We start from the raw sequence: 27,281 nt of genomic DNA on the forward strand, positions 1-27,281 counted from the left end.
GATCCTGGAGACTCGGGATCGAGTCCCATGTTGGGCTTCCTGCGTGGAGCCTGCTTCTCCCTCTGCCTGTGTCTCTGCTTCTCTCTCTGTGTCTCTCATGAATAAATAAATAAAATCTTAAAAAAAATTATTTAGGGGCGCCTGGGTGGTTCAGCAGTTTAGTGCCACCTTCAGCCCAGGGCATGATCCTGGAATCCCGGGTTTGAGTCCCACATCGAGCTTCCTGCATGGAGCCTGCTTCTTCCTCTGCCTGTGTCTTTGCCTCTCTGTGTCTCTCATAAATAAATAAATAAAATGTTTTTTCAAAGTTTCTTTAAAGACTGTTGGCTGTTTAAAGCAAAAATAATGTGCAATTTATGTGGGATTTACAGCATAGAGAGGAAAAGTATTTGGAGGTAGCTCAAAGGACAGGAATAGCAGTTCAATTTGTACAATGTGAAGTGGTACAAAATAAACTCAAGAAAGATTATTACCAGTTATGTTTGTACGCTGAAATGTCTAAAATAATCATTAAAATCGTATAAAGAAATATAACAAATATATTATCTATTCAATATTCATGACAACTGGGTAGACCATTCTGGGCAGACCATTACCATCCAATTTAAGAGTGATCTAGAAATTCAGGCTTGGAGAGGCTAAGGCTTTGCCTGGGGTCACTGGATAGAAAATAGGTGCCCCAGAACTCAAGTTTTTGGACCCTCCCAGCCCCTTCCATTATTACAAGAGTCAAGAAGCTTCCTCTGTGCAGAGCCAGATAATAAATATCCTAGGCTCCTCTGGGAGCCATAGAGTTTCTGTCACCGCTTCTCATCTTTGTGCAAAAGCAGCCAGACAGGGTGCCTCGGTGGTTCAGTGGTTGAGCATCTGCCCCGGCCCAGGTCCTTTTCCTGGGATACCAGGATCAAGTCCAGTGTCAGGCTCCCTGCGGGGAGCCTGCTTCTGCCTCTACCTATGTCTCTGCCTCTCTCCATGAATAATTAAAAATCTCAAAAAAAAAAAAAAAAGTAGCCACTGACAAATATATGCACAATTCAGCACAGGAGTGTTCCAATAAAATTATTTATAAAAACAGGAGGTGGGCCGTAGTTGGCCAATCTCTGCGTTACTGCACCATCGAGTGGTGTTCAGCTCTGGCCCACGGAGGATGATCCTGATGGACAGCCGGGGTCCGGAACCACCGACCAAGGCAACGGGCTGTATGTGAGCCAATAAGGCTGTCCCCACCCCTCTCCCCTTCCTGGCTCCCTTGGGCTCTGGCCCCACCGTGATGGTAAATAGGACACTTGGTTCCTTTTCATTCCTGCCCAGAGGTAAATGGGCCCTGATTTCTGGGCCCTGATTATTGCATCACCTCGTGCTCCCTCGGCTTTCTTTCTTTCTAGGCTTAAAATACCGCACCCCCCCCCCCCCCGCCCCCGTGCTTCCCCCTGCAGCTCCCCACTGCTGTCTCACAGCTGACCCCACAGGGCCTTTTGCTTTAAAGCTCCCTCCCGGGATCCCTGGGTGGCTCAGCGGTTTGGCACCTGCCTTTGGTCCAGGGCGCGATGCTGGAGTCCCGGGATCGAGTCCCTCATCGGGCTTCTGGCATGGAGCCTGCTTCTCCTTCCTCCTGTGTCTCTGCCTCTCTCTCTCTCTATGTCTATCATAAATAAATAAATAAACAAACAAACAAACAAATAAATAAATAAATCTTAAAAAAAAAATTCTATAAAGCTCCCTCCCCAGCAGGCTCCTGGCCCTTGGGCTCAGCCCGGTTCTGGACAGTCGAGGCTTAAAGCCCACACAAACTAGACGTGCAAGGGGCTGTTGCCTCTGGGAGCGGCCCGTGCCTCACCCTCCACCCTGAGCCCACGAAAGCCCCGGCGAGAGGGGCCAGAACTGAGGCCTGAGCCCAGAGGCTGCGGGCAATCATCCAGCTGTTACACTTTTGTTCCAGCCAAGAAATCCCCAGACCGTCAGTTTGGGCTGCGCAGGGGTTTCCATTGCACAAAATATCCCCAGACTACCTTCAGCGGTCTTCCCTCCCAGGATGCCCATCTCACTTACCAGCTGGCATCGCTGGGTCGATTTTGTAACTAAGGAGATAAACGTCTCCGCCGTCCTTAGCAAATTGCTCAAGGTGGTGGTGCCCACCTGGGGCCAGAATCGGAATTCGAAGCTGTCCAGCACCACCAAGATTCACCCAGAAGTCTGTGACCACTTCTTGATCCTTGGAATCACATCAAGACTTTGGACCGATGCCGAAGGTCAGTATTCTAGCTCATTCTGACCTGATGCTTAGGATCTAAGCTGAAAGGTGCTGCAGAAAACATTTTGCATAGGGGCTGAGGGGCAAATCCATGGATCACCTCTATAACATATTTATATGAAGGAGAAAAACTGCCTGTTCTGGGCAGTCAGTCCTTTGGGCACATGGCTTGGCCACTTGCCCCCTGAAGATACCTTTGTGCAGTGTACAACCTACACAACCATACCAGTAACCTTACAGAAGGGACAGCCTAGGCATTTTGTACTCTTTCCACTCTCCCAGAAAAAAAATAGGCAGGTCTTTGGAGCATGCCACCATCCAAATGCACATAGCATTAGGATGTTCCCCAGCTGCCCCACAGAAGCCTCTCCACGGGCCATGTAGGGTGAGACACAGACTTGCAACCCACTGTGGCAGTCATACCCCAAAGGAATGGACCTGTTGCCAGGAGTGTGGGGAGAGGGGAGCAGAAGGGAGCTCGTGTGTGCTAAGCACTTACTGTGCACCAGAGCCCACATGTACCCCCTCCCCCAGCCTGGTGGTTGCCCCGTGGAAAGGGGGAAATCGTGAGGAGGTAGATGGAGCCCAGGCTGGGTGAGGCACAACTGGCTTTTCTGGTTTTAGTATTTGGTGTGATAAGCGTACAGTTGTGAGAGTACTGGCCAGCTCTCAGCCTTTTCGCATACCTTAGCCTGCTCACGATAACGTCAAGGTGGAGCTGGTATCCCAGGCCCAGGTGAGGAAATGAGCTTCAGGAAGGGCAAGCGACCCGCCAAGCTCTCGGGGTCGGGAAGCCGTAGGGCTGGGACTCCCAGCAAGCCGAGCTCCAGAGTCCTCTGCCCCACCTGCCAGGCCGTTTGTCCGGTTCGGTGTCTCGCCGAAGAAAATTAAAGGTTGATACGCAGCGGCCAGTACAGGTGGTGCCCTGATTACTATTATTCGCTTTTATTAACAATACAAAGGGCGTCCACCACAGGGGGGTGCTGTCGGGGGGAGCTCCCAAGATTTCTTTTTTTTTTTTTTTTAAGATTTTATTTATTTATTCCTGAGACACACACACACACAGAGGCAGAGACACAGGCAGAGGGAGCAGCAGGCTCCATGCAGGGAGCCCGACGTGGGACTCGATCCCGGGTCTCCAGGATCACGCCCTGGGACAAAGGCGGTGCTAAACTGCTGAGCCACCCGGGCTGCCCCAGCCCCCAAGATTTGATGCCTCTGGTGATGGTGAGGTCCCCTGAGCACTGGTGAGGATGGGGCCCCCATGTGTAATGGTCCACAGTGGCCCCTGCCTCTGGCACGTCCTTGACTGTCAGCTGGGACTCGCACCCATTCTCATGACTGACCTGCCCTCCCCGCGGCCCCTCATCCCGTGGCTGTGGGGCTCTCCTCCATCAGGCAGGAATAAATGACCAGGGACCCGCCCCAGAGCAGGCCCTTGGCCGTGGTGTGTGTGTGGTGAGCGTCTGTGCCGTGTGTTTTGCGTGTGTGATACATGTATGCACGTGTGGTGAATGTGGCGTGTATGTGGTACGTGTGTATATGGTCGGTGCATGTGAGCTGTGTTTGGTATGTGAGACGTGGTCTGTGCGTATGTGCTGTGTGTAGTATATGCATGTGGGGTGTGTGTGTATCGGTAATAAATGCATATAGTATTGGGGTGTAGGCGTGTGGTGTGGGCTATGGGTGTGTATGTGTGTACTGTGCTAGTATATGGTACGTGGGGTGTGTGTGTGTGTGTGTGTGTGTGTGTGGAGGTGGAGGCAGGCAGGGCTGAGGCGTAGATCTCCGGGACCAGAACAGTGACACACCCGGGGACGTGCCACATTTCCACTCTGAATGACCAAGACCCTTCAGGAGCAGAACCTGAAGTCGCCCGGGTTCCCCGCGGGGCATCGGGACGCCCACCTTTCTCTCCCCTTCAGGGTGTCCCCCACACTCCAGACCAACAGACCTTCCAAGTCACCTCCGCAAACCAGCGTGTGGGCCTCACGGGACCCGCCAACCGACCTTTGCGGTAAAAATCGGCCTTGACGAGACGGCACACCGCAGGCCTGTGGTTTCTTTTCTTGCTTTTTTTTTTTTTTTAAGATTTTATTTATTTATTCATGAGAGACGGAGAGAGGCAGAGACACAGGCAGAGGGAGACGCAGGCTCCCTGCGGGGGGCCCTATGCAGCCTCCAGGATCACAGCCTGAGCTGAGGCAGCCGCCCACCTGCTGAGGCCCCGCCGGGCCTGTGGTTTCTCGCATGTCCATGGGGCGGGGCAGGGGGCAGGGGGACGGGGCTGTGGCCGCAGGCGGGATCGCCCCTTCCCCCCCCCCCCCAGACTCCGACGGCCTGCGGCTGTCCTCGGGGGAGGTCTGGAAGCCCAGGGCTCAGCAGACATGGAGATCAAGAAGAGACACACAGATGAGCTGGGTTTGGGGCTGAAGACTCGGGGGCAAGGCAGCCAGGGCCCACCACATGCTTGGGTCCCCCTCCCCCCATGCTTCCCAGAAGCCCCCCTGCCCCCGAGGCCGGGTGACCGCATTCAGGCCAGGACAGGGTGGTGGAAGAGACGCATGGCCCTTCCAGACCTGGCACGTGAAAAGCTCCCTGGGGCACGGCTCCCTCGCTCCCCGCCCCTCAGGCTGGATGTCAGCGTCCAGGGTGACCCTGAAAGCAGGAGCCCAGCATGACGGAGCCGCGGCCCCTGGGTCCCTCCCACAGGCCGGAGCGCGGAACAGGGCCCCCTCCGCTGCTCCTTCTCCCAGGATTAGAGTTCTGGGAATGCGAAACAAGGTTTGCTGTGAGACCACGGAGGTTTCGGGCCTTAGAGGTTACACTTATCAGTTAGCCGATACCTACAATTTTATTTTTTTAAAGATTTTGTTTATTTATTTGACAGAGAGAGAAAGCACAAGCAGGGGGAGCAGCAGGCAGAGGGAGAGGGAAGCAGACTCCCTGCTCAGCGGGGCTCGATCCGGGGACCCCAGATCATGACCTGAGCCGAAGGCAGATGCTCAGCCGACTGAGCCACCCAGGCGCCCCTCTAGGCATTTTTTATTTGTAAAGATGCACGGCGACCAGGCTGGCTAGCAGACAAGCAAGGCATCGGTGCGCGGGGACGGGGTTGTAGGCAATAAGGGAGGAACCGGTGACTAGGAGGTCTCGGCCCCTCTCCAAGGGGGCCCCGAGAGGCCACTGTACTCCCTGGGATGCTTGCCGGTTCCCTGATGACGGACGTGGTGACCGCCGTCTTTGTCGGCCGCTGGGACAAAGTGCCACAGACCGGGGGGCTTATGAACAACAGAAATTTATTCCTCACGGTTCCGGGAACGCGTGTCTGAGATCGGGGTCCCGCCACGGCCGAGCTCCGGTGACGGCAGCCTTCCCGGGCTGCAGACCCCCGCTTCTCCTTGGGCTCCCGCCCCTCTCTGTGCAGGGAGGCGAGCTCTCTGAGATTCCTCCAAGGGCACTGATGCCACTGACGGGGCCTACCCCCAGGACCCCATCACATGCCATCGCCTCCCAGTGGCCCTGCCTCCTTGCACCATTACTTGGCGGGGACAGGCTTCCAACATATGAATTTCGGGGGGTCATATTGAGTTCATAATAGTCAAACTATTAACAGAAAACTAAGATGTGGGATGCCTGGGTGGCTCAGCGGTTGAGCATCTGGCTTCGGCTCAGGTTGTGATCCTGGGGTCCCGGGATCGAGTCCTGCATCAGGCTCCCTGCTCAGTGGGGAGTCTGCTTCTCCCCCTGCCCCTCCTATCCCCCAGCTCATGCTTGTTCGCTCTGTCTCGTGTTCTCTCTTAAATAAAAAAAAAAAAACTTAATGTCTTAGTTTTCTTTTCTTTTTTTTTTTTTTTTTAAGTGACCATGAAGAAGTTTATTGATAACTACTACTGGAGATAGTAGGTGACACTTGGCCCAGGGCCCCCGCTTCTCAGCTACTTCTTCCAGCCTATTTCTGCACAGTGGCCGCCCTGGTGTCCTGCCCACGGACGGGGGGCCCCTCTGGACCCCCCTAGACAAAGGCTCCCTGGCCCACCTTGGCTCTGTTTCTAGTGAAAAGGGAAGCTTGCCTTCTCCTGATGAGTGACACGCCAGACCCAGGGAATGTCATCAATCTTTGGGTGGCCCTGCCTCCCCGGCAAACCCCACAGTGTTCACTACACCCTTTGCATGCGCCCCCATCACCTCCCTGTCTGAGGGAGGGGAATCCTTCCCCAGGACACAGTTCTCTCCTGGTCCTGCGGGCAGCCCATGGAGGTGCAGCTGCAGTGGTGTGGGGGGGGTGGGGGGTCTCCTCTGGAAGGGGCCAGGGGCAGCCAAGCTCTGATCCCAGATGAGGTCCTTCTGTTGCGCCCTGAGGTCAGCCCAGGCCATGTGCCCCCCACCTCCTTCCGCGGCATTTCCCTAGTGGCACGTGGGGTTGAGCAAGTGGACTCCCTGACTTCTAGGTCCCCGTGATGGAGCCCAAAGGAGGCTCGGTCGGCCTGCCAGAGGTGGTGGCCCCTCGGGAGGGGTCAGTCCCAGGCTCGGAGAGCGCCCAGACCTCTCTCCGTGGGCAGTCGCTGAGTTGGTGCCTCAGGCCACGGGGGATGTGCCTACCCTTCTGGGCTGCAGGTCAGGAAGCGGGGGTGCCTTGGGACGATCGGAGATTTGGTGGGACAGGGTCAGAATCACGGCTCTGCCCTCTTCTCCCGTGTGGAATGAGCAAGGCCCCTTCGGAGGTAAAGTCGTCAGAACGGGGCCTGCCATGTAATTGGTTTGCGATAAATGGTCAATATTATCATTGCTGGTATTAGGGGATCCCAGACCGGGGCTCCCACACCCTGAGTGTCTGGCACGGGCAACGCTCTTCCAGAGGCCCGACAGGAACGGAAATTCAAGTTCAGGGCTTGAGGCTGGGGAGGTGAGTCATGAGTGTTGGGTCCCAGGCCAGCTGGGTGACTTCAGCAGGCCTGGCCACCACCTCCCCTGCAGGGCCTCCCTCTCCTTGCGCTCCTCCCCCATGCGGGCGGGTGGCCCCAAGATACAGTGGAAGCCTGGAGCGGCCCCACCCTTGCATCTGGGGCCTCTGCCCCCAGGACTGGCCTTTCCCTGGGTGTTGCAGGCTCTCCCCTTCCCGCCAGCACCAGCAATGCCCACCCACCCACTCGCCCTCGGGGGGATCCCCCCCTTGCTCACTGTCGGTCATCCCAGATTCCAATCTCCAAACTCATCGGCTTGGATGAGATCCTCTAGCCGCCCACCCTCGGAGGGTCGGACAGGGACCCAGCCCACGGAACAGATGTTTCTGCTCGTCAGCCTCCCAGGGAGAAAGGGGAGAGCAGATCCTTCTCATTCTGTCTACCCTGTGCCTTCCCCTGGCCTACAGGGTGCGGTGGGGCTCGTGCATCGGGGGGATTTCCGTCCTGAGCTGAATTTTGCTGCCGGGAGCCCCAGGCTGGGCCTACAGAGGAGGGGAGGGGTGCTGCGAGTGGACTGGGCACAGAGCAGAGGCAAGATGCTTCGTCACTTACGGTCACGGTCTCAAGCAAGCCCCAGCCTGTTCGAGCCACAGCTTGGTCACCAGCAGGAGGGGGACAGTAAGGCCTCCTGGTCGGTCTCACCCACCGCCCGGGAGCTAGCGGCACGTTGGCGCGAGGAGGCCAGGGGTGGCCAGGCTTGTTCAGACTCCATCCCGCCGCATTCCACTTCTCCGAGTCTGGCTGCTGCCTCGAGCCTTTGCTCACCCACAGGCTCGCTGCTCCTCGGGCCTGGACTGTCGCCTTCTCTCTCCGGGTGGTCGCCGTGGGTGCTCCGATCAATCCTCTTCACAGGCTGGCGGCTGTTCCCAGCTGCTCTGCAGGGTGGCTGCTGAGGGCTCAGCTGTGCCCCATCTTGGGAGACTTTCCCTGAGCCAAGGAAGGGGGTCCCTTCATCCCCAGATGCCTAGAAAGTTCTCACCTCCACACCCAGAAGTGACCCGCAGCCAGTGATGGACAGATTCAAGCACAAAAGCCCAGCCCCTTCTGCAAGGCAGGACAAGTCTGCAGGGCCACACAACATGCCAGAGCTCCAGTTTAGAATTCTCTGGATAGAAAGAGCAAGAAATGGGCTGTACTCCCCCCCACCCCCACCGCGAGACATCCCACATCTTACCTCCCAGGTAGGCAGGTTGGTGCTGCAGAGGAAGCAGGAGCCGGGGACAGAAAGGCAGACCGAGGACGACTTAGGTAGGTTTCTAGACATTTTAGGCTTCTGTCCTTATTTATAGGAAGTGGGTCATAATTCTTACTTTGTTGCTTCGATGTATGAATTCCAGAGTAGCGGCAAAGCCTCTGCAATGGCGTTTGGCGCACAACATGACCCTGGAGGGAGGCCTGGGTGGCTCAGCGGTTGAGCGTCCACCTTTGGCTCAGGGAGTGATCCTGGAGTCCCAGGATCAAGTCCCACATCAGGCTCCCTGCATGGAGCCTGCTTCTCCCTCTGCCTGTGTCTCTCATGAATAAATAAAATCTTTAGAAAAAAAAAAAATGACCCTGGAAGCATGGCTGCCCCTTCCCTTCTCTCCCAGGAGGAGGAAGGCTGAGGAGGGCAGCTGGGGGGAAGGCCAGCTGGTGCAGGGACCATGCCCTCTCTGACCTGTGGCCTGTGGTGACCAACCCTGGCCCAGCAGGAGTGTTGCAGGCCCGTTGCTCACTGTGGCATGTCCATGGGCACTAGTGACCTCATAACCCCTCCTCTGTGGCTCAGTTCAGGAGCCAAACCACCTGTAAATGAAAACTTCTGATACCCCACTTTGGGTTTAGAGGCCATATTACCTGAGCACTGGCCTGCCATGGGGCCCCTGGGCCATGAAAGACCTGCCAGGTCTCTGGTGGACTTCTCTATGTGCCCCCAAACCTCCAGCTCACACCCTGGACCATTGCCCCCAGCAGCCTCAGCCTACCAATCAGTAAACCCCAACCCAAGGCTGCTCCACTCTGTCAAGAGGCATCCCCAGCACAACACAGGCTCTCTTTCCTGTAGCTGCTGCGGAGGGAAGGGCGCAGAGGCCACTCGGGAAAACTTCTACTCTGGGTGCCCTAGGCAGGCCACCCCACCTGAACCAGACTTGATCGAAGGGCTGAGGCTAGGCTCACATGTATGGTTTCCAGCTCTTGGCTTTTTGTCCCTTGCTCTGTTCTTCCCCATGTCACAATCTAGTGTGTCCTGGGACAAAAGTGAATGGCCACAATGGGGCCAGAACAAGGTTGGGAGCTTCCCAGGCCCCTGGCAGGCTGTCTGTGGTGGGGCTACCATTTAAGGAAAAGTGGATCTCCAGCACCAGAGAGATCACTGTCACCTAGATGAAGCTCCAAGAAACAAACCAGCAGGCATGGAATCAAGGAAGCGGATAATACAAAGTTTTCAGGACAGGAGGTGAAAATACCAAATAGTAGGGCTGATTCTACCCAATGAGATTAAAATTCCTCCAAGTTTACAGTTTAAATCTTTTTCCTCAACAGGCCTGGGATGCATATTTTTCTAAATGTTCTCTACTTTCTGACCAAAGATAATCCCATTCTAGACCATTAGCTTATTCTTACTCAGGCAAGATTACTCATAATAAGGCGTTCTCATTTATTGCGAGCTTATTCCGTGCCATGTGCTTTGCACACATTCTCTCACTTTATCCTCATACCCCAAGGCATTATTTTTACTCCTGTTTTATAGTTGAGAAAACAAAGGATCAGAGACATTCCAGGGCTTGCCTAGGTCACGGAGGTTTCAAGTGACACAGTCACTCCGCCACAGTCACACAGAAGCTTGGTCCGGCTGACTCCGGAGCTCACGCCCTTGGCCACCATATTGGTTTATCCACTGGGAACAGGAGAGTTCCACGAAGGGAATGTTACCTCCTGTTCTTCTGTCCTCAGGCTGCAAGAGTCTGAGGAGGTTCCCACACCTGCCCACACTGAGTGGCTGCAAACAACAGCTTTAGGGGGCTGCTTTTCACTTTAGATTCCACTGCATACAACAAAGAACCTATGCTCTCCTAGTTGGGGCATGTCCTAACTGGCAACTAGCTACTGCAGGAGAAAAAAAAAAAAAAAAGAAAAATCAAGGGGGGGAAAAAAAACAAGAAAAATCAAGAGGGACAGGCTTTTAGCTCATTTGGATCTTCACATAATTGCACATTTTGATATATTTCCCCCATTATTGAAATACTGCATGGCCAACACAAGTTAGAATATGCAAAAAAGTGGAGAGAAGGAAAAAATTACTTGTAGGACTCCCAACCAATGATTTGTGGGCAAATCTCCTCTCTGCGTAAAGGTTAGGGTTGGTTGGAATTTTAAAAAATTATCAGGTCAGGATCACATTGTGTAAATATTCTGATTTATTCATGAGAAAGATGTCACATTACTTTTTTTTTTTTTTTATAAACCATCTTTGGTTGGCTGCTTTTCCTTCCATTAACTGGCTGCACCCTATTTTCCTTAACCAGCTCCCGAAGGGTGTGTAGTTGGGTTGGGAGGAAGCATGTCTAAGCCTTTTTTTCCAGCTCATTTATTGTTTCAGGGTGTCAGAGATCAATTTCATTTTCCTTGGCAGGCAGTTGGCGCCTACTGTAGTGGCATCTGTCATGGGGCTTCCCAGGCGCCACCTCCTCTATGCGTAAGCCTGCTTCGTAACTCACTCGCTTGACAGCAGTAACCCTGCCATCGCCCGTGAACCTGGGCAATCCACCGATGTGGCCTCAACCTCTGCCTCCAGCCCTACGGAAGCCACACCATGTTCTCACAACCTCAGCCACTCTCCATCCCTGCACAAGGCCAGTTACGGGGTGGGGGCCGGGGGCACGGGCGAACACAGTAGGGAGGCATCAGGGGATTCGGAGGCCAGATGTGGGTTTGAATCCCAGTTCTACTTTTCTGCTGTGGAATCAGAGCAAATCATTGAACCTCAGAGCCCAAGCTTCTTCGTATTTATGAAGCTAATACCCTCCCTCTAGGGTTTCTGTGGGAGTTAAATGACATAATGCAAGGGAACCTGTTGAGTCCAGTTTTTGACCTAATCAAAGTAGTTAATAAAGGACTGAGATCATTCCCCACCCCACCTCCCTGCCCCCAGGGATTAGCGTTCTGTTCCATTGTTCCTTTATACCAACCATCTCCACTAGTACCAAGGAGCTCTTGTTTTCTTCTTCTTCTTTTTTTAAAGACGCAGAGAGAGGCAGAGACACAGGCAGAGAGAGAAGCAGGCTCCATGCAGGGAGTGCGATGTGGGACTCAATCCCGGACCCTGGGGTCACGCCCTGAGCTGAAGGCAGATGCTCAACCACTGAGCCATCCAGGCATCCCAGGAGCTCTTGTTTTCCAAAGGTTTATCCTCTTTGGAGAAGAAAAGTTCTCCAAAGGCAAGACCAGTTAGCCCAGCAGCCTTGAGGCTTTAATGGCCCATTGCTCTGGCCAGATTATGTGCAGATCAAGGGCTCCCTGCCCTTACCCTGTGGCAGGTTCCAGGCCACTCAGCTTACTTTAGGAAGAAATAGGACAATCAAGCAAAAACACTTGAGGCTCCCTCCCTGTATCAAATATCCTCATCCACTAGCTTATGTTGAACCTACACAGGCTGTAGAATGGGACTGTGTGCACCCGGGTCAGCTCGGGAGCATCTAAGCACCTGCTGGGGAGTTCTGGTCCTGCCTCCTGTTCTGGGCCTCGTCTTTCCTAGCTTTCCTCCTTCATGTTTGGGTCCCTACACCAGACTCCTCTCAGTGAAGCTGAAGATAGGGAGAGGACGGGCTCGTTAGACATTATGGTTCAAATCCATCAGTTAACCCGGTGGCGCTCAAAACTTGCTGCCGGTTAGAATCACCCATGCAGCTTTTAAAGCTCCTTGAGGCCCAAATACACCTTAAAGTAATTAAATTGGAATTTCGGGGCATGGGGACCAGGCTGTATTAAGTTGATCTGTAACTGTGAACAATCAATTGAGATAACTCACTACCTTCGGACCAGCCAGGCTGTATTGAGAATCAGTAACTTAACTGCTGCTGTTGCTAAGGGGCCTGAACAAGCGTTGTATACCGCATTCTGGAAGTCCGGCACACACCTCACTTTGTGACTTTCCGGGTGGAGTCAGGCCCAGAGCCGGTGCTTCTGATGACAATGGAGCACCTCAATCTGTTCCTGATTAACTCCTAGAATTGGAAATATGGTGGCTATAGCAAGATCACACATATGTCCCAAAGTCATACATGACAAACATTTTATTGCGTTAAAAAAAAGTCATCTGTTAGCTGCTCAGCTGTAGCCACATGTGAGGCTACTTTGGAAAAATAATAGAGATTTTCAGGGGCGCAGAATGGCTGCATTCTCCTCCACTTCCCCAATAAGCATTCATCAGTGGCTCAGGCCAGTTCTGGTAAGAGCACCTAATTGTTGACTTCACATAAAACCAGATTACCCTAATGCATGGACAACCTCGCTGGCAGCCAGACGGCAGTGGTGGCTCGAACGCGGAGGCAGCGCTCGGTGGCATCGGCCCACTCGCCTGGGGCAAGCTCGCTCTGGCTAACGAGAGGCGCTGGGGACACAGCAACGTCGGGCCATCTGGGGCCCACATGAGCAGCCTCCCCGTGGGGCTGTGGTGGGCCTGGGATCGGCTCCAGCTGAGCTCAGAACCAGCGTGGTTCTGCTTCACGCCGCAGCACATTTTTCATCCCGAGGGAGTTGGAAGCCATGCTTCGCCCAAGAGCCCGTGTGTCAGCAGCAGAGCAGGCCCGGCAGCGGGGACGCCTGCAGAGGGACCGGGCTCAGAGCAGCTTCTGCAGATTGCAGCGGGCTCGCCACATGCTGGACATCTGGACACGATCCAAATGGCTCCCCTGTCCAGCCTGAGAGTGAGTAGACCATCTGCACTGATGCCCAAGCCGTCACCCGTTTAACACTGGCTGTCCATACTGCTCCTGTGCCGGGTGTGGGTCCTCAGTTTACTCTCATGTTTCCGGGGTGTGCCTAAGGCAGCACAATTTCTAGGAGTCAGAGCTCCCAGGCTGCTCAAGAGGCACCTCGTTCATTCTCACTTGCTTCTCTTCTTGCCTTCCTGTAGACCCCCAGGGGACACCCAGCAGTTCCTCTGGTGGCTTCACCTGCGTCAGCTGGCTTCCTCCACCTGCAGTGGTTGCCCAAGCCCTCTGCCCCTGCTTGCCCTCCTCCTCTGTCCACACCCACCCTCACCCCTGCACCGGCCCCGCCACACAGGCTCACTGCCCAAGCCCATGTCAGAGCAGGAGGACATCTGTTGCTTCCCCCGCCCTGGGCCAGCACACTCCCAAGCCTTCCTCCCCTGCAGCAGTGGGAAGGAGGCCCCCTCCTTCCTCAGAGGCCGCCCTCCTGTAGTCAGTCCTGCACCAGAAAGTTGATGAGGGCCGTTCTGGGGGACAGGAAAGCCTTCTTGATGCTTCGCCCCTGCAAGAGCTTGACACCCAGCTCGCTTTGGAGGACAAGTTCATGGACCTTGTCCTGGTCCTGCGCGACTCCTTGGGGCACGGGGATTTTGCCGCAGGCTTTGTTGTTGATCTGGGAGGGAGAAGAACAGAGACAGAGACATGAGGAGCGGTCCTGAGAGTGGCAGGTGGCCCCAGGCCAACACCCGCTTCCTGTAGACGGCAGCATCTGTGCGGGAAGGCAGGAAGACACAAGCACCAGCTTCCCCAGAGGATGGAGGGCAGTGAGGACAGGATTAACGCCCGTAAACCACAGACCAGGGGGGAGAGAGGATGCGGGCGCCCCAGCCCCGAGTGCGCACCTGTGCCTCCTGAGCGCCACCCCATACCAGCTGTGCTGGTGGTTAGCTCAAGACCCTCAGCGGCTTCCAGGGGGAGAGGGATGGTTGGGTCACTGGGGACCGAGTCTAAGTTCCGCTCACAGGGGGGTGTCACCGTGAGGATTTAACCCCGGCTCCTGGGGATGGCAGGCAACCTCCTGGCTGGGGGCCTGGCTCCGAAATGGGGCACCCAAGAATGGGGACTGGGAAACTGGACCCACATCACTTTAACTCAGCCTTGCCGAGAACGGGGTCCGTCTGGTTCCAGACATCGGTGGGTATTCACCAAGTACTGTTCAGTGAGGACAAAATTCACAGCAAATATGAATAGATATCGGCACTGGGTGTGGGAGCTTCTGAACAGCCTTGCTTTAGATCCTCCATCCCACCGCTCCTGTAGGAACACTTGCATTTCTTTCATTTGTGCTCTTTCTCCCCTCACCAAGATTTTGTTTATTTATTCATGAGAGACACAAACAGAGGCCGAGACATAGGCACAGGGAGAAGCAGGCTCCCTGTGGGGCGCTGAATGCGGGACTTGATCCCCGGGATCACACCCTGAGCAGAAGGCAGATGCTCAACCACTGAGCCACCCTGGTGCCCCTAATGTTCCTGTCTTGTTCTTGTTTTTTTTTTTTACTGGGAAAATACAGACATTGTATTATGAAAAGTTATCAGGAATCATTTTGTAGGTTTCAACCAAAGCCTATCAGGTGTCCCTCATGACCCAACTTCATTTTTTCAGATTTACTAAGAACTCAGTGGCATTTTTTCTTGGTTGTATCAACCTACATCACTGGTGGGGGCCCAATAAGATAAAACATTGTGTCCTGAAATAATTCTAAAATATGATTCTCCTAAAAAAGCCTCCTGGATGCAGGGTGTTGGTGTCCTAAAGCTATGAACTGGGGCTGCTAGTCAAAGGACTGTGCCCCCTGCCACCCCGTCCTCCCACCACCTTGTTTCTAAGCCACTAGAAGCCGCCTTCTTTCATGAACACATGCTTGCTTTGACCAAGACCTCAGAAAAGACACCCCACCCTGTCACATCAAAGCTGTGCCCTTCTTCAGATCCTGGGGGCCCCAAAACGCATTCTCAGAACTGGGAGTGGTAATGAGTCCCGGCTCCAGCTCTGGCTCTTGGTTCTGACCCAGGGAAGAGTGGCCCAGGGCAAGGGCTCTTTAGCCACTTGCTGTGATGGGGCGTGTGGGGAGAGAGCACATGCTCTCATGCAGACTCTCAGGCCTGGACTTCAGTTTTCTCTTCTTTAAGGATGGAATTCTCTGGATGGCTGAGGGAGATAACCTGTCTGAAGGTCACTCCCTTATTATGCCCCTTTGTTTGGACTCCTGGCCACGATGGAAGGAGCCAGTGTGAGATGTCCTCTTCTATACATGGCCTGGGCACCATGACCCTACTTTTAGACCGAGTGCCTCCGTGGAGCCTGGGGGCTGACTCTCAGCTGTCCCTGGTGAGGCCTGTCCAGGGGCTGAGTCATTTTTGTCCCTAGTTGGGCCTGAGGGTGGGGCAAGTGACCTGGATGTGGCCAGGGAGCCCAGTGGGCATTCCCACATGGCCTGGACACCTTCTCACGGCTTCTGGCTCCCCGGGCCTTCCCTTTAGTTGCCTAACCCAGGGCAGTTCCTTAGAGTGAGGGGGTCTCCAATGCACTCCACCTCCTGGCATGAGGCACCAGGTAAATGGACAACAGAAGCCCAGGTGGGATTCCACACTGGACTTGGCCTTCAGGGGTCCACAGGGGAAGAAGCTCTTTCAAATCACCTCAAGTAGTGACCATTTGACTTGCGAAAAGTCTTCTGGTCCCCATCTGGTGGCCTTGCAAGCTTCCATCTTTGCCACCTCCCCTCATTACTCACAGCCTCGGTCCAGGGCCTCAGCTTTGTTCTCTGAGACTTTGCCAACTGTTGCCTGATGGGCCCCTGGCCATGAGCACTACCTCCGTCTCATCCATGGCCACCCAGCGACACAAGGGCAGCCCTGTGATAGCTACGAACAATGAACGCTCCCGCTGACTAAGCTCTCACCCCATGCCAGGTGATGAGCTACGCAATCCACTGAGCCAACCTGTTCATCCTCCCACAACCCTGTGAGGTGCGTGTATAACCACTCTGTGCCCATTTAACAGATGGGGAAGCTGAGGCACACAAGGTGAAGCCACTTCATCCAGCAGGTGATGTGAATGGGATGACCCCCCTCAACCCCCGTTAGATGCCCTGCCTGCCCCCAACCCTCTCAGAGGCAGAGCCTGGCCTTCTCCCCAGCTCACAGACCCACCATCCCCGAGGGCTTTCCCTGTCTTTGCTTCTGCCAATGAGGCATCCTCTTCTCCATGAGGGAAACACCGCTCCCCTTCATAGAGCCCGCCCCACGCCCCTTCCCTGCACTGTCCCCGCTGCCGGAAGCAGTGACTGCCCACAGCAGCAGCCAGCGGCACCTGCCATCTCCCTCGGGGATTAGGCCCGTACTGCCGCTGTTCCCTCACTTGTACTGTGGACTTGGTTACATGTCATCTGTGACATGGGGAAAACAGGGCCTGCTCCCAGGGCTGTCGTGTGGGGTAAACGAGTATCTGGAAAGTTCTTAGGGCAGAGCCTGGCCCTTACGCGGCGCTCACTACTTGTTAAAGGGTTTTGTTGTTAGTGCATCAAGAAGCGGGCTAAGCACCTCCTGGTATTATTCGATTTAATTCTTTCCACAACGGGCAAAGCTAGGTGCTGCGTTTGCCTCCTTTTGTAGCTGAGGAAGCTGAGGCTACAGAAGCATTTTGTAAAATGGACACTTCCAACCAGGACAGTCTCACTCCCAAGCTCTACGCCTTAACCTTGAGGCTACAGAACTCCCTGTGTGTGTGGCAGTTGTGGAGCCCTGAGACCATCACTCCTGGGCACTGAGCCTCATGAATCTATGGTGGTGCCTCTGGCCTGGGTGTACCTGGTGTTGGGCCCAGCCCTGCGTGACATGGGCACGGCGAGACCAAACCACGCTGAATGACAATGTGCTATATATACTGCAGCTGCTCCTTCTGGCCAGGGCACCAGTCAGGATCCCACGGACACAGAGCACAGCGTGGCACGCTGCCCTGAGCCGGAGGTTCTCCAACTGGGCAAACCCACAGGGAGTCCTACTCACATTTTAAACTTTGGGTTTTCATTTCCACGATAACTTAGAACTATTTTTATCAATTACCAGAACTGAATTTCTTTTCTGCAGTGATTAAAGTGGAATGATAGTTTACAGACTCAAACTTTGGTTTCTCAAGTCGGCATTTCTTGTGCTATGAACGAGTTCTCTGGGGGTACACAAGACATTTCTTATAAACGTTACTTAAGGTAAAGAAATCTCTCTGTGCCACAAGGCTTCTTCTGGTTTTGAGGAGTTTTGGAAGAAGCCCACCAGGGCAGGCCCACCTCCTCCCTGCTATGGGGGAAGCAAAGTGGGGTTGGTGGGGAACTAGGTGCCTGGAGAGGTGGTGTGGAGACAAAGTGGCTGTGAAGGGGCCGGGTCTCCTCCACAGAGTTGGCTCTTTAAACACCGACCTGCCGGCTAGGCCCAGGGTTTGTACAGATGCAGGAGGGCAGGGGCCTGGCAGACTGAGTGCCTGTGAGCCTGGGCTCTCCCCCAGCTCCCAAGTGATGTGTGTCCATGGCCCTTTTCACCATGTGCAGTAATTTTATTTGTTTTTCTTTCCTTTTTCTTTTCCCAATCTCTCCCCCTCAGCTTTCAGCTCCATCAGGGCATCAGACCCTGTCTGTCCTGTTTGATTTGTATCCCCAGAGCCTAGCACTGAGCCTGACACACAGCAGGTAACTTGATAATTACTGAGGAATAAGCAAATAAACTTGGGCCAGGTGACCGACTTCTCTGAGCCTGATTTCTCAAGTGAAAACAATGAGAATGGAAATGCCTACCTTCCTGAGTGATAGGAGTTTAATTACATTTTGGATGTGAATGGCCTGGCTCCGTGTGTGGTGCAGAGACGCGCTAAGAGGTCTCCCTATTCCTCTTTCCCTCTTCAGCCACATCAGCATCAATTTTCTGTATGATGTGTTTCAGAGTAAACACATTAGATATTCAAGGATTACATAAAGGATAAACTGTTATTTGCTCTATAAAAGGTTGCAATAAAAAACTAGTTTTATGTATCTACAATGATGTAATTAACCAAAAAGAAAGAAAGAAAGATAGAAATGTTATGTAGCCTTTCTGAAATAGATTTTTCAAGGTGTTCCTGGTCCGCCAACCTGCTCACCATCACCCTCCTCCCTGAACGAACCAAGAGCCACTGAATGAAGCAGAAGCTAGAGGAGATGGGAACACAGTGGGAGAGCAAGGCCAGATCAGAACCGGTAATGCAGGCCCTTTTAATCCCTGGAGGGCCTCGAGCGCTTTCTGCTCACAAGCTTTTGGTATGTGGTGACCTCAAAGCTGAAGTGTGCAAAGGTAAGACGGGCAGGGACGGTCAGGCTGGGTCAGGCTGGGTGGGCTAGAAAGGCCTGACGGGACACCTCTCAACCCCACAGTGTTTGAGGGCTGCAGCGGGACTGGGACCTGTCCCTGGTCAGGTCCGCCCCCGGCTCTGGGGCTGCGGGAGACACTCACCAGGACGGCCATCTCCACCACGTCGGGCTGCTGAAGGAACTTCGGGTCCACGGTAGGCCACGCCTGAAGCAGCACACCAGCGTCCCAGGCGTAGTGGGCACACAGCTTCCTGGGCACCTGCGCCAGGCCTGCAACACCAAGGCACAGAGGGTCATGGGAGCAGGGTAAATAGCCTTTGCCCCAACACAGCCTGGTTTGGAGCTGCCTGAGGAGGCCACACCTTGGTTTTACACAGCCTCCCAGCACCCCCCCTTACTTTGGCCTTGCTTATCATCCTGGGTTATAGGCAGCACCCCCTCCCCATTTTTTAAACCTATAAGAGCAACTTTTTTTTTAAAGATTTTATTTATTTATTCATAGGCAGAGGAAGAAGCAGGCTCCCTGTGGGGAGCCTGATGTGGGACTTCATGCCAGGCCCCCAGGACCATTACTTGAGCCAAGGCAGCTGCTCAACCACTGAGTCACCCAGGTGCCCCCCTGTTCCCTTTTTTAAACCATACCCAGAACTGCAAAGATGCATGGGCACGTTGTTTTAAAGTGTGTGTTTGGAAAAACAAGGCTGCTGATTTTCCTTGGTCTCTGCACTTCTGTTGATGAAGGAATGCCTTTGTGCTCCTGAGTGCAGAACCCAAAATAATGAGCTGTGCTCGCTTCCTTTCTTGCCTGTGAATACTTGTGGTCTGTAAAGGCCTCTGATGCAGTCCTTTTACTCATGATCACTGAAGCCAACATGCCGAGAACAGCAGGGTGTTCCTTCTCGACCTTTGCAAAGGGATCTCAGCCTTCACACTACACTTTTTGAGAGGGGCTCCTGCCAATGACTGAATTGGGAGCGCTGACTTGGCTCAGGCTGGGTCAAATGCAAGCCAGCAGTGAGGAATGAAAGCCCCAGAAGGCTTGTGTCCTAGAGGGCTCCTTGCTGAAGCCCCCCAGTAGAGGCAGCCGTGCTCAGCACCCACAGTGCTCTATAAGGACTTCAGCCAAGGGCTGCTCATGGGAAAAGCTTCGACTTCAGAGCCTCTGCCGATCTCATGAGCACAAGAGATGCCCTCAAATGTGCAAGAAACACACACATCAGAAAACAGAGCTCAGGGTATTACCAGTGTGGCTACATTGCCATTGCCTCCTCATCCTCATCCTCCTGGAGGTGGGCCTGGCACAGGGGCTGGCAGTGAATGAGGCAGTATGCCCCCTGCTTGGGCAGAGCCATCACAGCTGCACGGCCCTCACCCCGTGAATGGCTTTTCCAAGGGTGGTGGAGGTGGGCTGGCCCTTGCACACCTCTTCCTTGTGCCCAGGAGATGCATTTGAGGGAATTGGCCCAAGCCTCACAGGTGGTCTGAGGCCAGCTGCAAGACAGAGGGAGTGAATCCCACCAACGCCAGTGCCTAGAATGCTGGGCTGTGGCTAATAACATTTTATTTTCCTTGATGGCAAAAGTAAGGCATGTTCCTTGCAGAAAATTTGAAAAGGTCAAACTATAAAGTAGAAAGTCATGTTCACCTGCATAGCACTTTTTAAACTCCTGGTTTTCTTTAAAGATTTAATTTATTTTGAGAGAGAGACACACAGAACAGAGGGAAGGACAGAAGGAGAGGGAGAGAGTCTCAAGCAGACTCCACATGGCACTGGATCCCATGACCCTGAGCTGAAATCAGGTTGAATGCTTAGCCAACTGAGCCACCCAGGCACCCCTGAACTTCTGATTTTGAAGAACAGTAATGTATGTAATGAATAGTAAATTAACCAACCCCACCAAACCAAACCACTACCCCCAGGATCATACTATATAGTAGCTTTGTATTCCCTTCGTTTCATTATTTTAAGACAATGTTTCATTTCATGGAAAGGGAAGATCTACAATAGCACATACAGCATGATCCTAATTTTACTAAATATTTATATGAACAGATAAAAGGTCAGAAGAATAAAGCAGAATAACGGCGGTGATTCTATCTGGGAGGTGGAAGCATCGGTGATTCTTTTAATGCTTTATAGATTCTCTACAAAAAAACATTTATTACTTCAGTAATTTGAAAGGATATTTCAGAATCAAATTTTCCCACACTGTGGGGTCAGTTCAAGATTTTTCTTCTGGTTTCTTTTTTAAGGTTGCATTTTGTTTCCCATTTAATTTTTTTTTTTTTTAAGATTTTATTTATTTATGAGAGACAGAGAGGCAGAGACACAGGCAGAGGGAGAAGCAGGCTCCATGCAGGGAGCCCGACGTGGGACTCGATTCCGGGTCTCCAGGATCACACCCGGGGCCGAAAGCAGCGCTAAACTGCTGAGCCACCCAGGCTACCCTCCCATTTAATTTTTGAATCCAGCTGTACTTCATTTTGTGTGTGAAGCGAAGGAGCACAACATGGTTGCCCAAACCTAATTTGGAGAGTAAACCTTCCCCATTGGTTTGTGATTTTTCTTTTATAAAATACCATAGGGGGATTGTCTCAGGACCATCCACAGCTACTACCTGAAGCTACTCAAAGTGCCCATCTGCCATGTGCTGGAGCAGAGGCTGGAATGTGGATCCACACACTGGTTTTTTGAAAGTCTTGCTACCAAGAACTTGGTCAGCCTAACTTAAGATGTGTGCTCGGAGACACAGTTGGTCTAAGTTCTCAGCTCAAGCTGCGCATCTCATTTGCAGACTGTTATAGCCAGTGCCCAGACAGGCCTCAGGGCTACAGCCCACTCTGAGGAGACCAGACCCATTCCACGCTGTCGACTTCAGTCTTTTATGTGTTGCACATTATAGGTTTTTACTCTTTGGCCCTCTTGGCGTAACCCTGTGCTGCTCGTCAGCCTGAGGAAAGAGAAAGCCCATCGGAGTCTGTGCATCAAGTGGTGTCAAAGATGTAGTCCTGGGGCCCAGCTGCCCCTAAGCCCTGGGATTCCAGCACTTGCTGATGAACCTACTCCATTTCTAACAGATGTGCCTTCTGGCAGGGTCCGAAAGGAGCTTCCTGCTTGTTACTCAGAAGGGGTACTATTAAGACTCATATCTAAATACAAGACAGAGGTCACAAAAGGGAGATAATCACTTCTTTATTTTAGCAAGCTGGCCCAGGATGGCTCATCCTGTGATCCAGCTGCAGTGGGAAGGACTCCAGAACTTCTGCATGGTACTTGTACAGGATGCCTGGGAGATGAAAAGGGCCTTGGACACAAATGTTCTAGGCAGAAGCTGTTGCAAATTCCACTGGAAAAAAAAAATGAGGAAGCTCAGCCTTCCTGGAGCAATCAGGATGCTTATTTATAGCAGCCTGGGTCCCCGCCAGAGTTTCCATATAGATGGGAGTGGAGCCATCCTCCTTGGCGGCGAGGAACAAAAAACTCAATGGCTGTGGGTTCTACGCAGTGTGTTTGTCTCCCTCCTCTTTAGGGAAGTAAAAATACCTAATGTTTGCATATAGCAAATACGATGGTTTCTTTACGAGACACAGGCCAGGGCGAGAGCAAGCCCTGGAGAAAGTCTGAACGAAGGCTGGGAAGTGTCAGAGCCCTGGCATACAAGGCCATCGCACAGGGCCGGCTGTCCCCCACGGCCCACCCCCTTCCTGCTCCTCCTCTGGGAGAGCTGTTGTGGCTCACCTTCCTTCAAAACGACCGAAACAACCGACTCAAGCCTCCTCTCATGCTCTGAGAGCTGGTGAGGTCACCGCGGCCACCATGGCACCTGGGAGTGGGTGGTGGTGCACTTGCGGTGTCTGGGGACAGCAGCCTCTCTGGTGGCCACCATCAGGCCTGCTTCCACCCCCACCCCAGCTTGTGCACTCACACACAAGGGCCTCTGAAGCCAACTGAGCTTCATCTGGCTCTGGCGATTCCAAGAAAATGGATAGAATGTGATGCCGCTTCATTTGAGCCTTTATCCACAGAAAGAATTCCACTGACATTATTTTGAAATAACAACACTGACTCTGCACCCATATTCATATGTAAAATGCCACCAAGTCATCAGTGAGAACTTCTTTTCCTTTACAATGATCACACACACACACCCCTACGTGATTTGTATGTTTGTAATTTTGTTGAAATTAAGGGATACATATGTATATAGCAAAACGCTAAGCTACGCTATTTTGCAGCCACTTTCATTTTACAAAGAAAAATGGATTTGTGGCAGCAGCCTGATCCTTCAGGATTACGAGTTACCTCTGGATGCCTAAGTGGGGGCACAGGGTTCCCTTGCTGTGACCTCACAATTATGGTGGTGAAGGGACACCTGGAGCTCGCACGAGGCAAAGCCTGAGGCAGGAGCACAGACAGAAATTGCTACACAGCCATAAGAGTGGCCAGAAAAGTAGAAACAGAGATCTTACCACCACATTTTAAGTAACTTGTATTTTGGGTAAGCAGCACAAAAAGTAGCAGCAGAACAATCACCCAAATGCCCACTACTGGATGACTCATGGGACGTTCTCAGGATGGCACACACCATGGCCGGTAAAACAGAAAGGGTACGTCTGTAAGTGTTGACACAGAACTGGTCTCACACACACAGAGAGAGAAAAGCGTTTGTACAGCCTGCCAACATTTGCATAGAAACAGATGCATGTCTCACATACTCCACGCGTGGAGTCCTAGTGTCAGATTGAAGAGCCAATACGGAGCAGGTGTTCCCAGAGCAACAGAGGGACAAGGGCAAGGGTGCTATGGGGCTTAGGACACACCCTTCTTCAACAGTTGAATGTTTCACAGTATGTGCACAGACGTGACTTTTCAATTAAAAACTGAGGTTTTGCTTTGCTTTAAGAAGCCCAGAGAGAGGGCAGCCCGGGTGGCTCAGTGGTTTAGTGCCGCCTTCCGCCCAGGGTGTGATCCTGGAGACCCAGGATCGAGTTCCACATCGGACTACCTGCATGGAGCCTGCTTCTCCCTCTGCCTGTGTCTCTACCTCTCTCTTTCTCTGTGTCTCTCATGAATAAATAAAATCTTAAAAAAAAGAAGCCCAGAGAGGTGCACTGGAGGGGGAGTTACTTTGTGCAGGTGGCTCTAGGCCTTTTCTTCTGAAGCTGGTCTGCTTGCTTTCTTCCCTCCCTCCTTTTCTTTCTTTTTAAGATTTTATTTGTTTATTCATTAGAGACACAAAGATACAGGTAGAGGGAGAAGCAGACTCCCTACAGGGAGCCCAATGCAGGACTCGATCCCTAGACCCCAGGATCATGCCCTGTGCCAAAGGCAGATGCTCAACCACTGAGCCACCCAGGTGTCCCCTGCAGCCTGGCTTCTTACAGAGAAGCGAGGGCACTCTCGAGCAGCAGAGCTTGTGGGACATGGAGATAGGCCTGGCCTGTGACTGCATCCTGTAGCCACTTCATCCTGCTCTCCTGAGTGATGCAGGCGCCTCAGACACCAGCAGGATGAATGAATGGTTGCATCTGGTCAGGTGTGTGTGTGTGTGTGTGTGTGTGTGTGTGTGTGTGTTAAAGACTTCTCCAAAGAGAAATAAATTCCTTCCTTTCTCATGGTCTACTATGTTCCAGGGCCAGAATCTCAATATTCAAGACTTGTGGGTTTAGAAAGAAAATTGGAGGAACACCTGAGTGGCTCAGTGGTTGAGCATCTGCTTCGGCTCAGGTCATGATCCTGGGGTCCTAGAGTTCCGGGATCAAGTCCCACGTCGGGCTCCCTGCATGGAGCCTGCTTCTCCCTCTGCCTATGTCTCTGCCTCTCTCTGTGTCTCTCATGAATAAATAATTTTTTTTTTTTTTTAAAGAAAGGTCACTTCTGAAGATGATGAAATTATACCTCCAACCAGAGTACCACGGAGAAGCTCCCTGTAGGGTGATTTTCTGCTTTCACTGTCCACCAACAAAAGAAACCTTGTGTCTTTTGTGTGGAAACAGTATCCGTGACTCCAAATACACAAAATTTCCCTAAGCAAGCAGCTAACATTCTCAGCTGGGGAGCACAATACTCTATTATGGTACACAAAAGTTAGCTGTGTGAATTCAGACATGGTGTCTTGAGCTCAGATCCCAAACTTCAGGAAGGAAAAAAGATTTCCTCATCCTGTTACAGTTTGCCAACTGGCAAGACACTGGTTCTGTTTCTTACTGGAAGGTCTCCGCTGACCCTTTAAGGGGTTGGTTAGGGACTACTAGAGCTTCTCTGAAATGTTTCCTTTTTATCCACAGCAGTGATGGCCATTTTGCTCCCAGGGCTCCGAATCTCCCCTAGAAGACAGATCCCAATTCTGCTGCTCTTTGGAGGGAGGCTCTCTCCTGGGAAAAATGTGCTTCTCTAGGCAACTCCAGAAAATGGCCATTTCTGAACATTCCATCCTCACCGTATTCCCTTTACAACCATTCTGACTTATCTGTCGAAGATGCAGGAATGAAACCAGAAGTTACAGGAAAGCCAAATTTTCTAGAACAAATGAAATGTGTATCAAAGCCTGGATGGAGAAGGATCGACAGTGTGGGATGGCAATAATGATGCTCCTCGTAATACAGTGCTGCCGTCTGCAAAGCACTCCCCATACCTTGACACACTGGCCCTCTTCAGCTCTGGGACGGTCATGTCTCCACTCTCTCCTGAGGGCACCTGACCTGCACCTGTGATGTAAAGAACAGGGTGCCACACCAGGTGTGTGGGACTCTTCACATGACTGTTAACGGACCCAGTGGCTCATTCAGAGGGTGTCAAATGTACATCTGTGGGGAGCCAGGAGACAAAGGCTCCCCATTACTTCCCTGAATTCAAGATAATAAAATCAATTGATATGAATTTGTAAAGCCTGAGTGAAAATGTTATCTAGACCACCCTCCCCAGTTTTCATGCAAATGCCCTAAACAGAGCCTGTACATAATACGTGCTCAATAAACCCAACTGAACGAAACTCTGTAGCAAAACTAAGGTTCGATCTCTACCTACTCATCATGCTGCAGCTCACAAAAGCTGTGTGTGGTAGGACAAATCATGGAGCAAGGTTTGGAAGGGGCTGGTTTCTTTCCTAATGCTTTGGCATGTGTCCTGTTGGGGATCCTGTCACACAGCTGAGGGATAGACGGGCAGGGCCACACCATGCTGTATATTCGTGTCCTAAGACTGTGCAGGTAGGGCCAGGGCCCTGAGTAGAGTAGATCCTCTCCGCCCTCCTGCAGCACAAATGAAGGGCCATGTGAGGGAGGAGTTTCTTCAAATCGTACTGACACTAGTCCTTCCTGGGCGAAATGAAATGAGGGAGATAGACAGATAATGTGGGACAAAGAAGGAAGATAAAAGGAGGAGATGTGCATATTCTAGGATGAGAGTAAGTTTATTACAAACTAGCTTTTTTTTTTTAAATTTTTTTTTAAATTTTATTTATTTATGATAGTCACACACACAGAGAGAGAGAGAGAGGCAGAGACATAGGCAGAGGGAGAAGCAGGCTCCATGCATCAGGAGCCCGACGTGGGATTCGATCCCAGGTCTCCAGGATCGCGCCCTGGGCCAAAGGCAGGCGCCAAACCACTGCGCCACCCAGGGATCCCTTGGTTTTGTTTTAGAGCAAAGGAAGACTAGGAAAGAATGAACAGTGTGCCATTTAAAAAACTTATTGTGGTTGCCAATGGTAGATCAAAGAGCCACGTTTCCTTCCCAAGGAGAGAATAAAAGGCTGCATAATATAATACAGCATGAGCATGGAGGGCCTGAGACCAACCTCCCTTTAGGGCACTCTGTCTATGCAGCAAAGAGTGAGTGTCTCATTCTCTCTAGTCTTTAGAACAAGCACCACAAGAGGCAGAGGAACCCAATGCAATTCACTCAGTGGAGTCAGTGAAATCCTCATTTCCAAACCTGACCACTCATCCTGAGAAAGACTCATCCTGGTCTTCCATAGGAAAATAATTGCCAAATCCTAGAGAAAACACTTGCAGATAGAATTCAATGGCATCCTGAAAATCCACAACACCACGGTCAAGGTGAACCTATGCCAGGGGAGCTTGAGGTTAGGCAGTCAATTAACTGGGCATAGATGCCATCAACAGGGCAATGGGGGAGATTAAAAGCAAATGATACAAATACCTCAACAATTGAAGAATATGGATGTTAAATAAAACATAGCTCCCACTCCTAATATGAGTTCTGGAAACAAGGACAGAGAGCTGCTTCCTTAGCATCATAAGGGATTTTGGGTCGCCTGGAAGGCTCAGTCCGTTAAGTGTCTGATTCTTGATTTCAGCTCAGGTCATGAACTCAGGGTCATGACATCAATCCCTGCATTGGGCTCCATGCTCAGTGGGGAATCTGCTCAAGATTCTCTCTCCCTCTCCTCCTGCCCCTCCTCTACCCTGCTTTCTCTCTCTCTCTCTCTCTCTCTCTCTCTCTCACACACACACACACACACACACACACACATACACACACACACTCTTTCAAAAATTCTTTAAAAAACCCTAAACAACATTATAGGGAATATCTATTCTAAACCAATAGCCAATATCCAACCCAACAGAGAAATGTTAGTTCCCCTTCAATCCGGAGTGAGACAAGACCATGTGGACTAGCATCTCCAATATCCTGTAGGGTTTTCTGAGCAGTAAAATACAGTACGTACACAGACTCCAAACCATAACTGTTAGAAAGAGAACCCTTATCCTTTATGTGCTGATCACAG

General features: G+C 52.1%; 1 protein-coding gene across 9 annotated transcripts in view; it reads right to left on the minus strand.

Annotated features, from left to right (window-relative positions):
- Positions 1 to 12,470: 12,470 nt before the first annotated feature.
- Positions 12,471 to 27,281, minus strand: part of LARS2 (leucyl-tRNA synthetase 2, mitochondrial) — a 189,076-nt gene continuing 174,265 nt past the window's right edge. For 7 of the 9 annotated variants that reach the window (XM_072786527.1, XM_072786529.1, XM_072786528.1 and 4 more), the window contains 2 exons: positions 18,668 to 18,795; positions 12,471 to 13,800 (listed from right to left, as the gene is read on the minus strand). In XM_072786527.1, the coding sequence (XP_072642628.1) occupies positions 13,621 to 13,800; positions 18,668 to 18,795 (308 nt within the window). In that variant the 3' untranslated portion in view covers positions 12,471 to 13,620. Of the gene's footprint in view, positions 13,801 to 18,667; positions 18,796 to 25,160; positions 25,234 to 27,281 lie in introns of all 9 variants that reach the window. The other 2 variants (XM_072786532.1, XM_072786530.1) reach the window with 1 other exon arrangement.

This window comes from Canis lupus, chromosome 19 (assembly GCF_048164855.1).
Source record: "Canis lupus baileyi chromosome 19, mCanLup2.hap1, whole genome shotgun sequence".
NCBI lineage: Eukaryota > Metazoa > Chordata > Mammalia > Carnivora > Canidae > Canis > Canis lupus.